We start from the raw sequence: 19,430 nt of genomic DNA on the forward strand, positions 1-19,430 counted from the left end.
GGACGGGTCAGGGGCCGAGGGAAGCCCCGCTCGGGACGGGTCAGGGGCCGAGGGAAGCCCCGCTCGGGACGGGTCAGGGGCCGAGGGAAGCCCCGCTCGGGACGGGTCAGGGGCCGAGGGAAGCCCCGCTCGGGACGGGTCAGGGGCCGAGGGAAGCCCCGCTCGGGACGGGTCAGGGGCAGAGGGAAGCCCCGCTCGGGACGGGTCAGGGGCGGAGGGAAGCCCCGCTCGGGACGGGTCAGGGGCCGATGTCCCCCTTGGAGGAGCCAGGAAGACGCTGCGGGAGCGAGACGTGGGGACAAAGCCCGGGGATGGACTCCTACCAACACGGAAGCCGCCTGTGGGAAAGCGCCGTGGGGATCCGGGGACGCGGAGGAGACGGCGCAGACAGCAGGACGAGGGTCGTGTCCGTGTGTGCCCTCCACGTTAAAACAAAGTCCCCACGGGAACCCCCGTGTCCCAGCAACGCTCCGAGAATCCGCATTCGAGAGGCGCTCAGCTAAGGACAGCGCGCGGCACGCCTAGGCGGCACCGTGGCCATCGTGGTGGTGCCCGGGACCCGTCGCCAGCCGCCCGGGCTGTGGGAGCCCCAGGGAACGCCGGGGGAGCCTCAGGGAACACCGCAGGAGCCCCGGGGAACACCGGGGGAGCCTTGGGGAACGCCGCGGGAGCCCCAGGGAACACCGGGGGGACCCCTCGGCCGGCCGCCACCGTGCCTCCCCACCCCGCGCCAGGCCTCACCTGCCTTACACGTCCGCCCGTTGTCTTGTAGCTGCACCCCGGTTGGGCAGGCGCACGCGTAGAAGGGCTCCCTCGGGGACAGCAGGCACAGGTGGGAGCAGCCACCGTTGTCCTCCTCACACCGTGTGTGCACTGGGAAAACAGAGAACATTCCAGAACGGGGCCCACAACCCCTACCACGTTTCCAAAGGAGCCGCACCCTGCCGCCCGCTCCCTCCCTCGTGACGGCCCCCAGCGTGTCCCTGATCACCCTCCACCCCACCCTGCCTCACAGCTGCCCCATGCGATCTCGCCCAAGCCGGCCTGGCCCCCCGGCTGCCCCGGCCCCCGCGTCCCTGCCTGGTGGCGGACGGGCACTCACGGGAAGGCTGCCGCTCCTGGCTGAGCACCTGGATGTCCATGGGCGAGTAGAGGGCACTCAGGATCTCCTTCCTCTTCTCCCCCGTCCTCTTGTTGCAGGCGTGGATGGAGCGGGTCTGCCAGTCCGTCCAGTACAGGGTGTCCCCAGAGAGCGTGAGGGCAAAGGGGTGCGTCAGGCTGCCCTCCACCACCTTCTGCCTGCGGGGCCGGGGGAGAAGACCTCAGCACACTCAGGGAGCTCCCGCCCAGCTCGGACCTGCGTGCGTGCCCGGGTCACTGGGACAGCCCGAGCTAGGACCCTGCAGGATGGCGCCCCGGGCCTGGGGGCGCCTCCCACGTCGGTTTCCCAGCCTCTGTGATGGCGACACAAGGGCTCCCCCCGCCAAGCAGCAAGGAGCACCCCCACACACAACCCCAGGAAAAAGGAGGAAGCCACACTGCTAACAAACGGGGCACCCCCGTCCCTGGCACCAGGACGCCAGTGCTGACCTGGCCATATGCACCTGCTCCTTGGCACTGTGGCCTGGCTTCCAAGTCACACGTGGCTTCAGCACCCACAAAAAACCCGTTTCTCCTTTGTGTGCTTCACAGGGGCAGGGGCGTGGGCAGTGGGGTGGGAGTGAGTGCTTGGTGACCCCGCGAGAGGCGCTGGGAGAACGGGGAGGGGTGAGGGTGGGCGGCCCCAGGTCCCGTCCTCCCCACGGTGCTGCTGACAGAGCCACGAGCCCCCTCTCCTGACCCACGTCTCCCGTTCACTTTGCTGACGTTGCTTTTTGTCTCATTTTCTGAGCTGAAATCCACGAAGCACAAAACCCACCTCGAAAGTCAGCAAGCCCGTAGTCTGTGGGACACTCACGATCTGACGCAGTGACCACAGCCTCTCTCTCAGCCCATCGCCCAGGGGACGATCTCACCCCCAGCCCCAGGCCCCAGGTAAGCCTCTGCCACTCTGAGCCTTCCACATGAACGAGTTCTACAGAACACGGGCCACGGGGGCCACGGGGCCGGCCTCTTCCGCCCAGCACGGCGTGTTCGAGGTGACCCAGGCCGTGGGGGTGTCAGCGCTTCCCTCCTGGACACGACTGAACGACCCACCCACGACGGACACACCACGGCCCGCTTGTCCAGGCCTCCTCTGAGGGACGCTCGGCCTGGGGCCACCGCTCAGCCACCGTGCACGCCACGGACGCTCACGCACAGCCTTTATTTGGACGCCTGTTTTCAATCCCTTGGGGCCTCCACCTGGGAGGGGAACCACCAGGCCGCGGTACAGCCAGTGTCTCCGTGTGGGGGAATCCAGCGCTCCAGGACGCGGCCTCTCTTGTTCAGAGAAGCCAGAGGCACTGCTTCGCGGCAGCTCCCGCCCACCTCAGCACGGGGCGGCAGGGTACCACGGGGCGTGCAGGGGTACCACGGGGCGTGCAGGGGTACCACGGGGCATGCAGGGCCTGCCACGGTGGCACTCACCGAGCCTCACCCTGCCTCGCAGGGCAGCCCCTCCTGCCAGGCTCCGGGCCGGCATCAGCCAGCCCGCTCCGCCTCTCGTCGGACCCAGGACACAGAGCGCCCGACCTGCACACGCACCTGCAGCATGGGACGCCTAACGGCCTCCCGGAGGTACAGCTGCTGCCCCCAGTGCCCGTGCAGCCAGGGCCTGGCCGCCATCGCCGTCACATGGGGCTCGCAGGTCTGCGGCACCAGAGCGCCCCTGGATCAAGTCACGCTGCCTTTCAAACAGCCCTGAGCCTGTCCACGCCGTGCGGCCAGCTGCTCGGCCACACCTGGAGGCGGGGCGGGCGGAGAGGGGCTGAGACGGCCCCTGGTTCTAACCCTGGTTCTGTCAAACTGCGGGCTCTGGGCAAGTTCAAGTTCAAGTGCCTCTGGGCGCACCGTGTAACGGGGAACCCAGCAGCAGATACTTAACCGGGCTGCTGGGAGAGGAGCCGGGGCCGCGGCAGGGTCAGCAGCCGCGCTGCCATCATCCTCATCGTCCGGCCCCAAACCCACCCTTCTCCACGGCCAAACCCACTCCGCCCCTGGGACCCAGGGTCGCCGAGGGGGCACATTCCCAAATCTCAGACCGGTCCCAAGATTGCAACCCCACCTGAGATGCGTGCACGGCTCAGCCGAAGAGGCCCAGGGGCACGGAGGCCACTGCCCTGCGACCGAGCTGGGACTCACACCTCCTGGCCTCGGACACACCGCAGCCACGCCCCAGCTGAGCGGCTCCCAGCCCTGGAGAAGCTGCTCCACGGTGACGGAGCCAAGAACACACAGGGCTCGGGGAACACGTGGCGGAGCTGCCCACAGGCCACGTCTGTGCACACCCAGCCGCTGTGTCCTCCAGCGCGGGGCCACTGCAGCCACGGGCCAGGCACCCGCCACGTCCCCACCTGGGCCAGGAGCTCCACCATGGTCTGGGGCCCCGGCGGGGAGCCCGTGGCAGGGGGCACAGTGCTCTTCCCATGGACGTGGGGGGACGTCGGGGGCCACGGAGCGATGCCGACCACAGGGAAAATCCTCCCTAGTCATTCACTCACTCATGCAACCAGCTTCCAGATTCCGGAGCACCGCCATGCAGGAGCCCCTGGAGTGCACCGAGACCCACGGTGGTCCTGGCTGCCGGGGTGGGGGGACAGTGGGTGTGGTGGCGAGAGCGGCTCACGGCCCCCTCGGGCCACAGCCCTCACCCGCAGCTCCGAGATTCTCCTGCAAATGCGGAGTTTCACTGGCTCCTTGGACGGCAGAACCTGCACACGGCCCCGGCGCTACAGAGCAGGCTCTCCTGCCCCAGCTGGAGGGACGTGCCCCCCGTCCCTGCTCACGTGGGACAGGGTAAGGCTTCGTGCCTGAGCTGGGCCCGGCTCTGCATCCCATCCTGGCTTCCTGCTAACACACACCCCGGGAGACAGCCGTGACTCAGGGAGCTGGGACCCGGCCACCCCGCGGGAAGCCTGCACGGAGCGCCTGACCTCCAGCTTGGCCGTGCCCCAGCCTGGCTGCTGCAGGCATCTGGGGGAGCGAACCAGTAGACGGGAAACCTCTCTCCCTCCTTCCCTTCGTCTCTCTCTGCCTTTCAAACAAAGAAATAAAACTTTGAAGACAAGAAAGGAATCACACGCTGGCTGGCAGACGCTGCCCCGACCTTCTGGGGGGGACAAGCGATGCGGGGCACGTACCGCATTACTGCTCCAAGTTCTGCAAAGCCCGGAAGTCCGGTAAGCCAGGCAGGCGGCGGCGCGGGCCTGCGGCGGCCGGGCACTCACCGAAAGGAGCCGTCCAGGTTGGCGCGGTGGATGAAGCTGAGCTTGGCGTCCGCCCAGTACAGCTTCTGCTCCTCCAGGTCGATGGTCAGCCCGTTGGGCCAGTAGATGTCCGAGTCCACGATGACCTTCCGCCAGCTGCCGTCCATCCCCGCCCGCTCGATCCGCGGAGTCTCCCCCCAGTCTGTCCAGTACATGTACCTGGCGGGGAGGGCAGAGGCGGGACGTGGGAGGCTCGCACCGTCCTCCCGTCAGAGAGAGCCTGCTCGGGGCTTCAGGCATCACCCCCAGACCTGACGGTGGCCATCGGAAGACACGCTGCCACCACGATGCCAGGGACACCTCCCCTTTCCACTAACAGACCCAGCCCTGGGCTGTTGGCGGTGGCACAGGACACGGTACTGTCAGCGGGACAGAGCCACGTCACGTGTCCAGGACACGGTACTGTCAGCGGGGCAGAGCCACGTCACGTGTCCAGGACACGGTACTGTCAGCGGGGCAGAGCCACGTCACGTGTCCAGGACACGGTACTGTCAGCGGGGCAGAGCCCACGTCACGTGTCCAGGACACGGTACTGTCAGTGGAGCAGAGCCACGTCACACGTCCAGGACACGGTACTGTCAGCGGAGCAGAGCCACGTCACGTGTCCAGGACACGGTACTGTCAGCGGAGCAGAGCCACGTCACGTGTCCAGGACACGGTACTGTCAGCGGGGCGGAGCCACGTCACACGTCCAGGACACGGTACTGTCAGCGGGGCGGAGCCACGTCACGTGTCCAGGACACGGTACTGTCAGCGGGGCAGAGCCCACGTCACGTGTCGGGACACGGTACTGTCAGCGGGGCAGAGCCCACGTCACGTGTCTGGGTGGCTTCAGACTTCGCTGCAGGGGCCGGCGCTGGGTGCAGCAGCTGGTAAAGCCACCGCCTGTGGTGCCAGCACCCCATGTGGGCACTGGTTCACGTCCCAGCTGCTCCACTTCCCATCCAGCTCCCTGCTAGGCCTGGGAGAGCAGTGGAAGATGCCCCAGTGCCTGTGCACCTGCACCCACACAGGAGACCCGGATGAAGCTCCTGGCTTCACCTGACCCAGTGCTGGCCGTTGTGGCCATCTGGGGAGTGTGCCAGCAGATGGAAGACCTCTCTCTCCCTCCCTCCCTCCTTCTCCCTCTCTCTCTCCCTCTGTGTGTGTGTAATTTTTTCAAAAAAAAAAAAAACTTAAAAAGAAAGAAAAAGCTGTTTTTTTTAAAAAAAAAAACTCAAAAGGACAACTTGAAACCTGCAAGGAGGGGGATAGGCCGGCTGGACCACGGCAGGGGCCACGGAAGACAGACGAGAGCCCACGAGAGGTGGCCACAGGCTGGAAAAGGCAAACAATAGAGACGCACAAGGGCCCGTGGGCGCCGGGGCTGGGAGGAGAGGAGGAGGAACGGGGTGGGGGCAGGGCGGCAGGCAGGGAACGTGGACTCTGCTCAATTTCCCTAAAACGATGATGGCTGCCCAGTATGGACGGGCACGTGGTGGGGGGAGGGGCACGGAGGAGCTGCCATCCCAGGGCCCCACATCCAGGAGGAGCGCCCATCCCTCGGAGGCTGCCTCACTCCCCCCCCCCCCAGTACAGCCAAGGAGCGAGCAGGTGACGAGTGTCTGGGAGGACAGGTCCCTGCCTGCCACGGGCACTCGGGTCCGAGGTGACCACAGGCCGCGTGCCTAGAGGCCGGGAGCTGCCCCAGCCCGAGGGCCCGTCTTGTCTAGTCTGCTGAGACGGGGCTGCGCCTCGACAGTCTTCGGGGCCTCCCTACTGCTGGTCCACGCGAGACGGCTGGACTCCCTCCGCCCTTCCCTGCGACCCTGACCCGAGACAGGCAACTGGGCCAGGCTGAGTACAGGGGGTCAGCCCTGGAAGCCCAACCAGGACGGCCGCACAGGCATCCTGGGGGCGTCATTTCTGGGCTGGAGGTGCTGAGACAAGCTCAGGGAGAGTGAGGGGCCAGGGGCCAACCACTCCCAGCCGTCTTCCCCAAGCCCCCGATGAAGGCCACTGCTCCCATTAGACAGATGAGAAGACTGAGGCTGACCTGTCCTGGGCACCCGTGCCACAGCGTGGCTGTCTGGTTGAGCCCGGGCCTGGGAGGCTGCGACTCAGGCCTCGGCCGGCAGGACCAGCACGAGGGCACTTTCCGGGTACCCTGAGGTTTGAAGGTGCAGGTGGCGTGGAGACAGCCCGAGCCCCCTCCCCACTGAGACGGCATGGGGAGAAGGGGCTCGGCCCAGGGCACGCAGGCCCGCCCCCAAATGCTGCCCGGTGGCCCGGGGACAAGGCCGGAGACGTGCAGGAGCATAACTCGCATTCCTGCCCGGGTTTCGTAACAGAGGCCCGCTGGTTTCCTTAAATGGGGAGCCTGTGAGCCAGGCCCTGCAGCGGCGGCCGCTGGCGGAGGCCGGCTCCTGCAGACTCCAACGCCAGTCCAGCCCTGGCCAAATTCCACGGAGGAAAATGGGCTTCGGGAGTGCAGAGTACACAGCACAGCTCAGGAAGGGCCGTTCGCGTGTCACAGACGGGGCGGACCCCCCTGGCTGCACTTAGAGACCCAGGAGCCCAGCAGCGAGGCGTCCCAAGCCTGCTGTCCTCGCCCCACCTGCCCCAGTACTCAGGCCCCTCCTGGCTGTGGGACGTGGAGACTGAACTCACGGGGGAACCACTCCTGAGGTCAGTAGTGGGCCAGGCACGGGGCCGGCCCAGGCTCTTTGGGCTGGCGCAGCCTCCCTCCTGGGCCTGGCGCTCGACAGGAACCCGGGGCCGGCACCCCCGGCCGTCTGAAGTGTCAGGGACCACACCCCATGGCATCTGAGGCAGGGGAGGTGCAGGCAGAGGCCGCCTCAACAGCCCCGCCCAGGGCAGCACCAACAAAGTCCACGCTGCCCCAGGTGTGGCCGCAGGTGTGACGGGAGAGGCTGCCGAGGCCAGAGAGCACAGAGGAAGCATTCACACGAGTGAGCAAAGCCAGAGCCGCCGGCTCCCAGAGGCAGGGGAGCCTGCTCCCGGCTGAGGGCCTCGCACCTGCAACCCAGCACCAAGCACCTCCTCACCGAGCACCAAGTACCCCACCTAATACCAGCCCCCTCCCAACCCACATGGCAGAAGGCCACAAAGACATCTCAAGGGGTTGGCACCATGGCACGGCGGGTTAAACTGCTGTCCGCAACACTGGCATCCCACACGGGCGCCGGTTCAAGCCCCGGCTGCTCCACGCCCCATCCGCCTCCCTGCTGATGCACCCGGGAAAAGCCGCAGCGAACAGCCCCAGTGCTGGGGTCCCTGTCACCCACGTGGGAGACACAGAAGCTCCTGGCTCTTGGTCCCGGCTTCAGCCTGACCCAGTGCCGGCCATGACAGCCATCTGGGGAGTGAACCAGTGGATGGAGGCCCCCCCGCCCAATAAATCTTTTTTGTACAACAAGGTATTTTACAAGGCAGCCGCGCACAGACTACTTGGGTCGGGAGAGGGTGTGTCACAGCAGCAACATTTCTGAGCCCGTGGCCGTTCTCTGTGGTCTGTCCACGACACGTGGCGTGGCCACGCCCCGCACAGGCAGCACCACACCCTCCCCGCCTCCGGCTTCCCTGGCCACCCCCATGCAGAGCTCCAGCAAATCCAGTCACTTCCGCCTCCAGAGCAGACCCCAAACCTGGCTGCCGCCCGCCCCCCACCCGCCACCACGGTGCACCATGGCGATGTCAGGGATGAGTGCCGAGGGCGCCCTGTCCCCGGCCCCGACTCCGCCGCCCAGGGGCGCTCCACAGCATGAGCCACACCAGGCAGCACCTGACCTGCCCCCACCCACATCTCAAGACCCCTGCTCCCCTCCCTCAGCCACAGCCTCGCCAACAGGCCCAGCTCCCGCCTGCCCCAGGGTCTTTGCACTGGCCACTCCGTCTGCCTAGAACGTCCTTCCCCCAGACTGTGGCACGGCTCTCGCCCTCACACGCTCGGGCTCCACCCGAGGCCTTCCCAGGCGGCTGGGAAAGGGCAGGAAGCCCCTCGCTGTGGCCGCCCTGCCCTCGGGCCCACCTCAGTCCCTCCACGGCTCACCTCCCTCTTGGGCCCCGCCGTCTTCCCCTCCATGACACTGGCAGGGCCGAGGGCACAGGTTGAGCTGCACCTGCACCGTGGGGACAGGACCCACATCCAAGTGTCCAGGGACCTGGCTCGACACCCAGATGGGAGGGCAAGCAGTGCCCAGGGTTGGGGAGGGCAGATCAACAGCCACGGTGTGGCAACAGTGTCCACTGCCCAGCACACCGTGCACCGACCCTGGGCTAGGCGCCCCATGCAGCTCCGCAGGGAGATGGTTAGAAGGTATCCCAGGAGTCCTGGGCTGCGCTTCGGCGAGTGGAGAGCTCTGACGCTGCTCACCAGGCAGCACGGTCCCACTGGCCAAGCGGGCGTCTGGGCAGCCAGGCCCCCGGCACGGAGGGGCCGACAGGGCCTGGAGCCGCCCTGGACGGCACCGGGGAAGCTGGCACAGGTGGGGAGCGCCAGGCTGCTCTGGGCTGGAATGGGGAGTCTAGACTCTCGGGTCATAAAAGGTACAGCATCCGACCCCAGCACACATGCACACGCACACACATGCACACATACATACATGCATGTGTACACACACGGCACACACAGTGTGTACACGTTCCCATGTAGACACACTCAACACATGCACACACACACACACACACACATGTATGCACACATACATACATACATGCACACGTGCAACACACAGCACACAGTGTGTACACGTTCCCATGTAGACACACTCAACACATGCACACTCCACACACTTGGTTACACATGCCCCATAGATTTTCACACTCACGCACCCAGGGCCGCTCATTCACTCGGACACACACACACACAGTCACACTCACACACGTGCTCTCTCCCCTCTATATTCAGTCGCTCCTACACTCTTGCACACCCACATTTGGTCCTGAGACACACACTCCTCCCCTACATTCACACACACACACACACACACACACTCACACAGTGACAATTGTACTCCCATTTACCCTCCCACTCACACTCGCTTCCATTGTCACACACTCATTCACTCTCATGTACTCTCGTACTCCCAGTCACTCAGACTCCCACACACCTGCACTCCCACATACACACACACACCCGCATTCCCACATTCAGTGACTCTCACACTCCCACACACACACACTCACAGACACACACTCAGACACACTCACACAAACTCACACACATTCACACACTCTCATACATATAAACCACACACACACTCTCACACACTTACATACATACACACACTCCCACACATCTACTCACTCCCACACACACACTTGCACTCCCACATTCAGTGACTCTCACACATACACTCACTCCCACACACACAAAGACACACACTCTCATACACACATACATACACTCCCACACACACACACTCACACACACACTTACATACACACACACTCCCACACATCCACTCACTCCCACACACACCCTTGCATTCCCATATTCAGTGACTCTCACACATACACTCACTCCCACACACACACTCACACTCTCATACATACACACTCATACATACACTCCCACACACTCACACTCTCACACACACATACACACTCCCATTCCCACACTCCCACACACACACTTGCACTCCCACATTCAGTGACTCTCACACACACTCCCACACACACACTCATACACACACATTCACATACATGCACACACTCATATACACACTTACACACACTCCCACACATACTCACACTCACACATATACACACATACACATATTCACACACTCACACACTCTCACACAAACACTCACACACTCACACTCGCACACTTCATTTGGCTTTTACAGAAACCGCCTGAGCCCCAGAAGGCCCTGGCTCCTTGCACACGTGTCAGCAGTCCCGGGGCGTCCTAGGTCACCGCAGGCAGGGAGCAGAGGCTAACCCCACGACCCAGGTATGCCCAACCGCTGGGCCCTGCCCTCCTGGCCCTGCCTCCCATCACCCCGGGCCGGGTCCTACCCTCCTGGCCCTCCCATCACGCCGGGCCGGCCCACAGTGAGCCCTGCACAGCCTGGCCTCTGCTCCGGCCACTGATGCCACAGTCGTTGTCAGCCTCAGGCCAGGGAAAACAGCCAGGGGGCAGCACCAGGCTGGAGCCCGGGGTCTTCGGCCAGGGGAGGCCTCCCAGACCCGACCTCGGTGAGAAGGAGGGACCCGGAGCAGCGTGGCGCGCCAGGACCAGCACACGCCCTGTCTTTGGAACCTCCAACCTGGAGGCTCCGCGGCACACTCCTGGAGCGCCCAGTCAGCCTGGCCCGTCTCAGCGACATGCAATGAACCGCCAGGAGACCCGCCTAAAGCAAAAACCCAGAAGTGGGAGGCATCACAGGACGGGGGTTAAGGGCCAGCCTGGGACACTGGTATCCCGTATCAAAGTGTAGGTTCAACTCCCGGCTGCTCCACTGCTGATCCAGCTCCCTGCCAAGGCGCGGGGAGGCAGCAGGCGACGGCCCACGTGCCTGGGTCTCTACCGCTCACGCAGGAGACCCGGATGGAGCTCAAGGCTTTGGCCTGGTGCAGCTCAGCTGTTGTGGGCATTTGGGAAGTGAGCCAGTGGACAGAAGATCCTTCCCTCTCTCTGTCTCTCTCTGTTACTATGGCTTTCAAATAATAAGTGAATCTTTTAAGAAAGACTTCTGGGGGCTGGCACTGTGGCATAGTAGGTAAAGCTGCCACCTGCAGCACCGGCATCCCATATGGGCACCGGCTCAAGTTTCGGCTGCTCTACTTCCAACATAGCTCCCTGCTATGGCCTGGGAAAGCAGTAGAAGATGGCCCAGGTCCTTGGGCCCCTGCACCCAGGTGGGAGACCCGGAAGAAGCTCCTGGCTCCTGGCTTCGGATCGACCCAGCTCCAGCTGTTGCAGCCAACTGGGAAGTGAACCAGCGGATGGAAGACCTCTCTCCCTTCTCCCTCCTTCTCTCTCTGCCTCTCCTTCGCTCTCTGTGTAACTCTGACTTTCAAACGAACAAAAACCTTTAAAAAAAAAAAAAACAAAAAAAGACTTCTGACAGCCGTCCCATGACTGAACCAGCACAGGACTGACAGGGCAGGGCGAGGCGGGCTCAGCGCGGCCCAGGCAATGACGGGTGTGCTATGCTCAGGGTCACCTCTGGGCTGAAAGGCAATCAAACTGCTCAGAAAAGTCCAGAACAAGCGTGGCCCGGCTGGCCCCTGACTGTGGGCCACCTCCTCGCAGTGCACTGCCACTCACACACCCCCAGCTGGAACAAGGACCAAGGGAGCCAGACCAAGGAGCAGAAAGGGACAAAAGGGACCCCCAGAAGAGACAGGAGAAAGCCCCACGCCGTCCCCAACAAGTTCTGCTTCTGGACAGGCGGCTGCAGACAGGTGTGCAAGGTGCAAAGCCACCTCTGACAGCGTCCATACCTCCCGAAGCCGCCCGGCAGAAACGCCCAGCCCGGCAAACTCCAGAGGGGACCGGCGCCCCCTCCCCCCACTGCCCCGGGGAACGCGCAGAAGCCATGGGGTTACCCGTGAGCGGGGTCCAGGGCGATGGCCCTCGGCTGGTCCAGGTCCTGCCAGAAAAGCACCCTGCGGGACGAGCCGTTGAGGTTGGCCACCTCGATGCGGTTGGTCTCCGAGTCGGTCCAGTAGAGCTTCTTGCCCACCCAGTCGCAGGCCAGGCCGTCGGGCGCCACCAGGCCCGAGATGACCACGTTCTGCACGGCGGCGCCCGACTGGTTCAGGTAGGTCTGCTTGATGGCCTCCTCGCTCACGTCCGTCCAGTACACGGCGCCCCTGGAGAACTGGAAGTCCACGGCCGCCGCGTCCTCCAGCCCGCTCACCACCACGGTGGACTCCAGCTTGACCCCGCCCGCGTCCACCAGGCGCACGTCCCGGCGGTTGGCGAACAGCAGGAGTGGAGAGGCTGTGGGGGTGGAAGCACACCGTGAGGCTGGGGGCTGGCATGGCACACGTGCGTGTGTGCACACACAAACAGATACACAGGCACACACATATAAGCACACCGTGAGGCCGGGGGCCCAGGATGGTGCACATACGTGTGCACAGACACCCAGACACACACACACACACACACACGCCAGGGGCCTGGTGTGGTACAAATGCGTGTGCACAGAGACACAGATATAGAGAGACACATACATGGGGCACCAGGCAGCTTGGCTCACCCATGTCCAAGACCCCAACCCCTTCCCTCCGTCCCCAAGGTGCTCAGCGGCTCCTCCACATACAGGGCCACAGTTGCTGTCATTACAGCCACGCGGCCTTGGGTCAGTTGACCCACACAGTCCTGAGTTAGGGTCGACCCACACGGTCCCGAGTTAGGGCCAACCCATGTGGTCTCGAGTCAGGGTCAACCCATGTGGTCTCAGGTCAGGGTCGACCCACGTGGTCTCGGGCCAGGGTCGACCCACGCAGTCCTGAGTTGACCCACATGGTCCTGAGTTAGGGCCAACCCACGCGGTCCTGAGTTAGGGCCAACCCATGTGGTCTCGGGCCAGGGTTAACCCACGCGATCCTGAGTTAGGGTCAACCCACGTGGTCCCGAGTTAGGGTCAACCCATGTGGTCTCAGGTCAGGGTCGACCCACGTGGTCCCGGGCCAGGATCGACCCACGTGGTCTCAGGCCAGGGTCGACCCACGCAGTCCTGAGTTGACCCACATGGTCCTGAGTTAGGGCCAACCCACGTGGTCCTGAGTTAGGGCCAACCCATGTGGTCTCAGGCCAGGGTTAACCCACGCGATCCCGAGTTAGGGTCGACCCACGCGGTCCCGAGTTAGGGTCAACCCATGTGGTCTCAGGTCAGGGTCGACCCACGTGGTCCCGGGCCAGGATCGACCCACGTGGTCTCAGGCCAGGGTCGACCCACGCAGTCCTGAGTTGACCCACATGGTCCTGAGTTAGGGCCAACCCACGCGGTCCTGAGTTAGGGCCAACCCATGTGGTCTCGGGCCAGGGTTAACCCACGCGATCCCGAGTTAGGGTCAACCCACGCGGTCCCGAGTTAGGGTCAACCCACGTGGTCTCAGGCCAGGGTCGACCCACGCGGTCCCGAGTCGACCCACGCGGTCCCGAGTCAGGGCCGACCCACGTGGTGTTGGGTCAGGGTTGACCCATGTGGTCTCGGGTCAGGGTCCACGAGCAGCCTTCCTCAAGTGACTGCTGAGCTCGACTCCCATGTGTGGGAGACTCTCCCTGCCACGGCCCCAGTCCCACGCGTGGGAGACTCCCTGCCACGGCCCCAGTCCCACGCGTGGGAGACTCTCCCTGCCACGGCCCCAGTCCCACGCGTGGGAGACTCTCCCTGCCACGGCCCCACCTCGTACAGGCATTTCACGGATGAGGCCACACAGTGTGCCACAGGCCATGGGGGCCTCACCCACTCTGCTCACCTCTGTGACTCGACAGGAGGACCCAGGCCTGGTCACGAGGCCACTTAGGTTGAGTGGCCCAAGCCCCTGCCCAGGCCAGGCCAGAGCAGGGCCACACAGAGCCTCCTGTTTCCCACACGGGCCTCCTCTCCCTCCCACCTCTGCGGCCTGTGGCTCCCCTGCCCCGACCCCAGACGCCCCTGCGGTGGACAGCGCACAGCCACCTTCATGTGCCACCAGGCCACGCGGAACAGGGTCGAGCTCCCTGCCCAGCCTCCCTGCTCTGCACTCCTGCCTGACCCACCCCCACCCCCATGCCCACCCGCCGGGCCTGTGACAGCCTGGGAGGGCAGCGGGAGATGGCCCAAGCGCTTGGGCCCTGCACCCACCCACAAGGAGACCCTGATGAAGCTCCAGATTCCCTGCCTCAGCCTGGCCCAGCCCCGGCCACTGTGGCCATTTGTGGAGTGCGAAGCAGTGGATGGAAGACCTCTGTCTCCCTCTGCCCCTCAAATAAATCTTTTAAAAAGGGGGAGGGGCAACAAAGAGAATGCAGTAATCCCATTGAACTATGCACTTAAAATTAAGATGAAGTGTTTTAAAGATTTTTTTTTTGACAGGTAGAGTTAGACAGTGAGAGAGACAGAAAGGTCCTCCTTCCGTTGCTTCACCCCCGAAATGGCCGCCACACCCGGCGCTGCGCTGATCCGGAGCCAGGAGCCAGGTGCTTCCTCCTGGTCTCCCATGGGGTGCAGGGCCCAAGCACTTGCGCCATCCTCCACTGCACTCCCTGGCCACAGCAGAGAGCTGGCCTGGAAGAGGGGCGACCGGGACTAGAACCCGGGGTGCCAGCGCCGCAGGCAGAGGATTAGCCTAGTGAGCCGCGGCGCCAGCCATTTATTTATTTGAAAGGCAGAGTTAGAGGCAGAGGCAGGGAGAGAAAGGGAGAGAAAGGGGTCTTCCATCCACTGGTTCACTCCCCAGATGGCCACAACAGTTGCAGCTGTGTTGATTTGAAGCCAAGCGCTTCCTTCAGGTCTCCCACGTGAGTGCAGGGGCCCAAGCACTTGGGCCATCTTCTACTGCCCTCCCAGGCCACAGCAGAGAGCTGGATCAGAAGTGGAGCTGCCGAGACCGAAACCAGCGCCCATATGGGATGCGGGCACTACAGGCAGCAGCCTCACCTGCTACACCAAAGCACCGGCCCAAAGATGAATTTTAGGCTAGCACCTGTGGCACAGCAGATTAAGTCTCTGCCTGCAGTGCTGGCATCCCATATGGGCACAGGTTCAAGTCCCAGCTGCTCCCCTTCCGATCCAGCTCTTTGCTGTGGCCTGGGAAAGCAGTGCAAGATGGCCCAAGTCCTTGGGTCCCTGCACCCACATGGGAGACCCAGAAGAAGCTCCTGGCTCCTGGCTCCTGGCCTCGGATGGGCCCAGCTCTGGCCATTGCAGCCATTTGGGGAGTGAACCAGCAGATGGAATCTCTCTCTCTAACTCAGCCTCTCAAAAAAATTTTTTAAAAGATGGTGAATTTCATTTATATGTATCTTACATCACAATAAAAATCTTTTTAGAAGAAAACAAAACCGGACGCTGCAACTGCAGCTGGGCTGGGCACTCTGACCTCTCACAGCAGGTGGCCCCAGCAAGGACACGCACCCAGCATCACCCCTGCCTGCCGTCAGGGCCCATCAGCCAGGAAAACTCGCGGGCGGAGGAGGCTGGCAGCTCTTTGTGGCCTGCAGCTGCTGGGGCGGCAGGTGACGAGGGCAAGGCTGAGAGAGGAACCTGCAGGGTCTGGAGACACCAGAGCCCTCGGTGTTCTAGAACATTCCATCGTGCACTGGTGTGTTCCAGTCTGCGCAGTCGCGTCACTCCTCTGCATGCTGGAGCGTCCATAGAGTTCAAAGGTCAACAGCTGAGTTCCCCCCTTTCCCTGGTCAAAGCCAACAACCCCCCCCCCGTCCTAGGACCTGTCCTAGGAGCTGGGGGTCCCGAGGGGGAGGGGGAGAGTCGCCCAGGACAGCGAGAAGAGCCCTGAGCACTGCCAGCAGGAGGGGCCGGCCGGGAGCGTGCGGCCGCCCAGGGCCCGGAGGAGCAATGCCCTGTGCTGTGGGTGAGGCTGTGGGGGCTCCCAGAAGTCCACACTGTGGCTCTTACCCTGTGGGGCAGAGCCCCCCAAAAGCTGAACCCTTCTCGACACACACACACGCACACACATACACACCCACCGAGACAGACATACACACATATATACACACACAGACACATACCCACATATACACACGTACACAGGGTTGTCACCAGGCCCACGAAGCCCTCTCCCAGGGCAGGAACCCCTTGCTAAAGTGAGTGGGGAGGCCCCTGGGTTCCCACAGGTCGGGGGCCTGCTTGGGTGAGGCCTTCGTCAGGCCCAAGCGACTGAGCCTGGGGGATGCTATGGAGGGGTCTCACCACCGTGCCGTCCAGGCAGCAAGCACTGTGCAAGTGGGTGCCCCTGGGCAGGTGGGTGCCCCCTGGTGTAGGTGGGTGCTCCCTTGTGTAGATGGATACCCCCTGGAGGTGAGTGCCCCCTGGAGTAGGTGAGAGTCCCCTGGTGTAGGTGGGTGCCCCCTCCCTGGTATAGGTGGGAGTTCCCTGGTGTAGGTGGGTGCCCCCTGGTGTAGGTGAGAGTTCCCTGGTATAGGTGGGAGCCCCTGGTGTAGGTGGGTGCCCCCTCCCTGGGGTAGGTGGGAGTTCCCTGGTGTAGGTGGGAGCCCCCTGGTGTAGGTGAGAGTTCCCTGGTGTAGGTGGGTGTCCCCTGGTATAGGTGGGTGCCCCTTCCCTGGTGTAGGTGGGAGCCCCTGGTGTAGGTGGGTATCCCCTGGTATAGGTGGGTGCGCCCTCCCTGGTGTAGATGGGTGCCCCCTGGTGTAGGTGGGAGTACCCTGGGGTAGGTGAGAGTCCCCTGGTATAGGTGGAAGCCCCCTGGTATAGGTGGGAGCCCGGTGTAGGTGGGTATCCCCTGGTATAGGTGGGTGCGCCCTCCCTGGTGTAGGTGGGAGCCCCCTCCCTGGTGTAGGTGGGTGCAGCTCACTGCCCAGGGGGCCAGTGGACGGCCAGCCCGCCCTGGCAAGCCCTCCTGGTGGAGGTCCTGGGCTCCAGGAAGCTGCCCCAGGCACCGAAGCCCCTGGCCGCTCTGCTCCCTCCGCAGACTGGAAAGACCGCATTCCCCACAGAACCAACCGCTCAGCCCAGCCCAGCACAAGCCCAGGCTTCAAAGGCAGGAGACTTTTTTTTAATTTCCTGTGCTTTCCCAACCTTCAACTGGGGGGGGGGGGGCAGGCCCCGGCAGGCTCTCTGGGAGCCCCTCCTGCCTCTCCAGCCTTGAGCTACACCTGACACCTGAGTTTTCAGAGAGGCACACAGCACTCTCCCACCACCCGAGGAACCGGCTTCTCAAGGGGAGACCCTGGCAGCGGCCCCAGGCCCACAGCAAGTAGGGGCGGGGGCCTCTGTGCGGGGGGCTCCCTGCCCTCACCCAGCTGGCACCGGAGGCCTGGGGAACCCTGGCTGGTGTGGGCGCTGGGGCCATGCACACCCCCTCCCCAAAGGCGGGAGCCAGAGGCAGGCAGAGCAAGAGCAGGGCAGAGAGAGGAGGAGGAAGAGCCCGAGGGTGGGGCGGGACCCCTGGGTGCTCCTGCAGGGAAGACAAATGAGGAAACGCCAGCCCAGCGAGGAGCAAGCCGCAGGCCAGGAAAGCAGAGCAGGCCTACGGCGGGCAGTGCTGAGGGCGGGGGGGGGGGGCACCAGGGGACTACGGGGCGGGCCGTGCTGGGGGGGGGGCACCAGGGGACTACGGGGTGGGCCGTGCTGGGGGGGGGGCACCAGGGGACTACGGGGCGGGCCGTGCTGAGGGCCAGGGGTACCAGGGGACTAACAGGGCGGGCCGTGCTGAGGGCAGGGGGCACCAGGGGACTAACGGGGCAGGCCGTGCTGAGGGCGGGGGGGCACCAGGGGACTAACGGGGCAGGCCGTGCTGAGGGCGGGGGGGCTGAGGGCGGGGGGCACCAGGGGACTACGGGGTGGGACGTGCTGAGGGCGGGGGGCACCAGGGGACTACGGGGCGGGCCGTGCTGAGGGCGGGGGGCACCAGGGGACTAACGGGGCAGGCCGTGCTGAGGGCGGGGGGCACCAGGGGACTACGGGGCGGGCCATGCTGAGTGCGGGGGGCACCAGGGGACCACCCCCACCCAGACCCCAAGGGTCAGCGGGTCCTGGCTGCCTACCCCGCAGTTCCCAAGAGGGGAGCCTTGCCCTGCCCCAGGGTCACCACCCAGCATGCTCTGGGCTCAGGCAGTGAGGAGGCGGCCCAAGGAGACACATGCCATCGGCTAGCGCCTTGGAGGGCTGCCAGGACCAGTCAGGCGGCTGCGCGGTTGTCACCAGGGCAGACAGACAAGCGGACACGGGGACACAGCTTTGGGACAACGAGCAGGTGTCGCAGTAAGGACCGGGGAATGTGCTGCAAACGCTGTTCCTGCTTCCTCCCTGGCAGGAAGTCACCCCAGGACACCCGGAGGCAGGGACAGGCCCCAGCACCACATCCACCCACCAGGAAAGGGCAAAAAGCAACAAACAAGAGTGAAAAAGCCATCTCCTTAGAACAGTAAAACAGCAACGCTAGGGGATGCTGGAGAGGTCAGGGAGGAACCAAGACCACAGCCACAAGAGATGCGCAGGGGGACAGACTGACGGCGGGGACACAGACAGATGGCGGGGACACAGACAGACGGCAGGGGCAGACAGACAGCAGGGACAGACTGACGGCAGGGACAGACTGACGGCGGGGACACAGACAGATGGCGGGGACACAGACAGCAGGGGCAGACAGACAGCAGGGACAGACTGACGGCAGGGGCAGACAGACAGCAGGGACAGACTGACGGCGGGGACACAGACAGACGGCAGGGGCAGACAGACAGTAGGGACAGACTGACGGCAGGGACAGAATGACGGTGGGGCACAGATGGCAGGGACACAGACGGTGGGGAGAGACCGACGGCAGGAACAGACAGACAGCAGGGACACAGACAGACGGCAGGGACACAGACAGCAGGGACAGACTGATGGCGGGAACACAGACAGTGGGGAGAGACCGACGGCAGGAACAGACAGACAGCAGGGACACAGACAGACGGCAGGGACACAGACAGCAGGGACAGACTGATGGCGGGAACACAGACTGACAGCAGGGACACAGACGGCAGGAACACAGACAGACTGCAGGGACAGACTGACGGTGGGGACAGACAGACGGCAGGGACACAGACTGATGGTGGGGACACATTGAGGACAGACTGACAGCAGGAACACAGACAGACTGACGGTGGGGACAGACAGACGGCAGGGACACAGACTGATGGTGGGGACACAGTGAGGACAGACTGACAGCAGGGACAGAATGACGGTGGGGACACAGACAGACGGCAGGGGCAGACAGACGGCAGGGACAGACAGACGGCGGGGACACAGATGGCAGGGACAGAACTGACGGCAGGGACAGACAGACGGCAGGGACACAGACAGACTGCGCGAACAGACTGACAGCAGGGACACA

The 19,430-nt window shown here is 64.0% G+C and overlaps 1 protein-coding gene across 1 annotated transcript in view; it reads right to left on the reverse strand.

Annotated features, from left to right (window-relative positions):
• LRP5 (LDL receptor related protein 5) overlaps positions 1-19,430 on the reverse strand; it is a 94,281-nt gene that overhangs the window by 51,372 nt on the left and 23,479 nt on the right. The window contains exons 2-5 of the mRNA XM_051827847.3: positions 11,967-12,363; positions 4,368-4,565; positions 1,103-1,299; positions 742-873 (exon numbers count right to left, since the gene is read on the reverse strand). Coding sequence (XP_051683807.1) covers positions 742-873; positions 1,103-1,299; positions 4,368-4,565; positions 11,967-12,363 — 924 coding nt within the window. The remainder of the gene's footprint in view (positions 1-741; positions 874-1,102; positions 1,300-4,367; positions 4,566-11,966; positions 12,364-19,430) is intronic.

The sequence above is a fragment of the Oryctolagus cuniculus genome, chromosome 1 (genome assembly GCF_051225735.1).
Source record: "Oryctolagus cuniculus isolate XC-2025 breed Fujian yellow rabbit chromosome 1, ASM5122573v1, whole genome shotgun sequence".
In the NCBI taxonomy this organism is placed as follows: Eukaryota; Metazoa; Chordata; class Mammalia; order Lagomorpha; family Leporidae; genus Oryctolagus; species Oryctolagus cuniculus.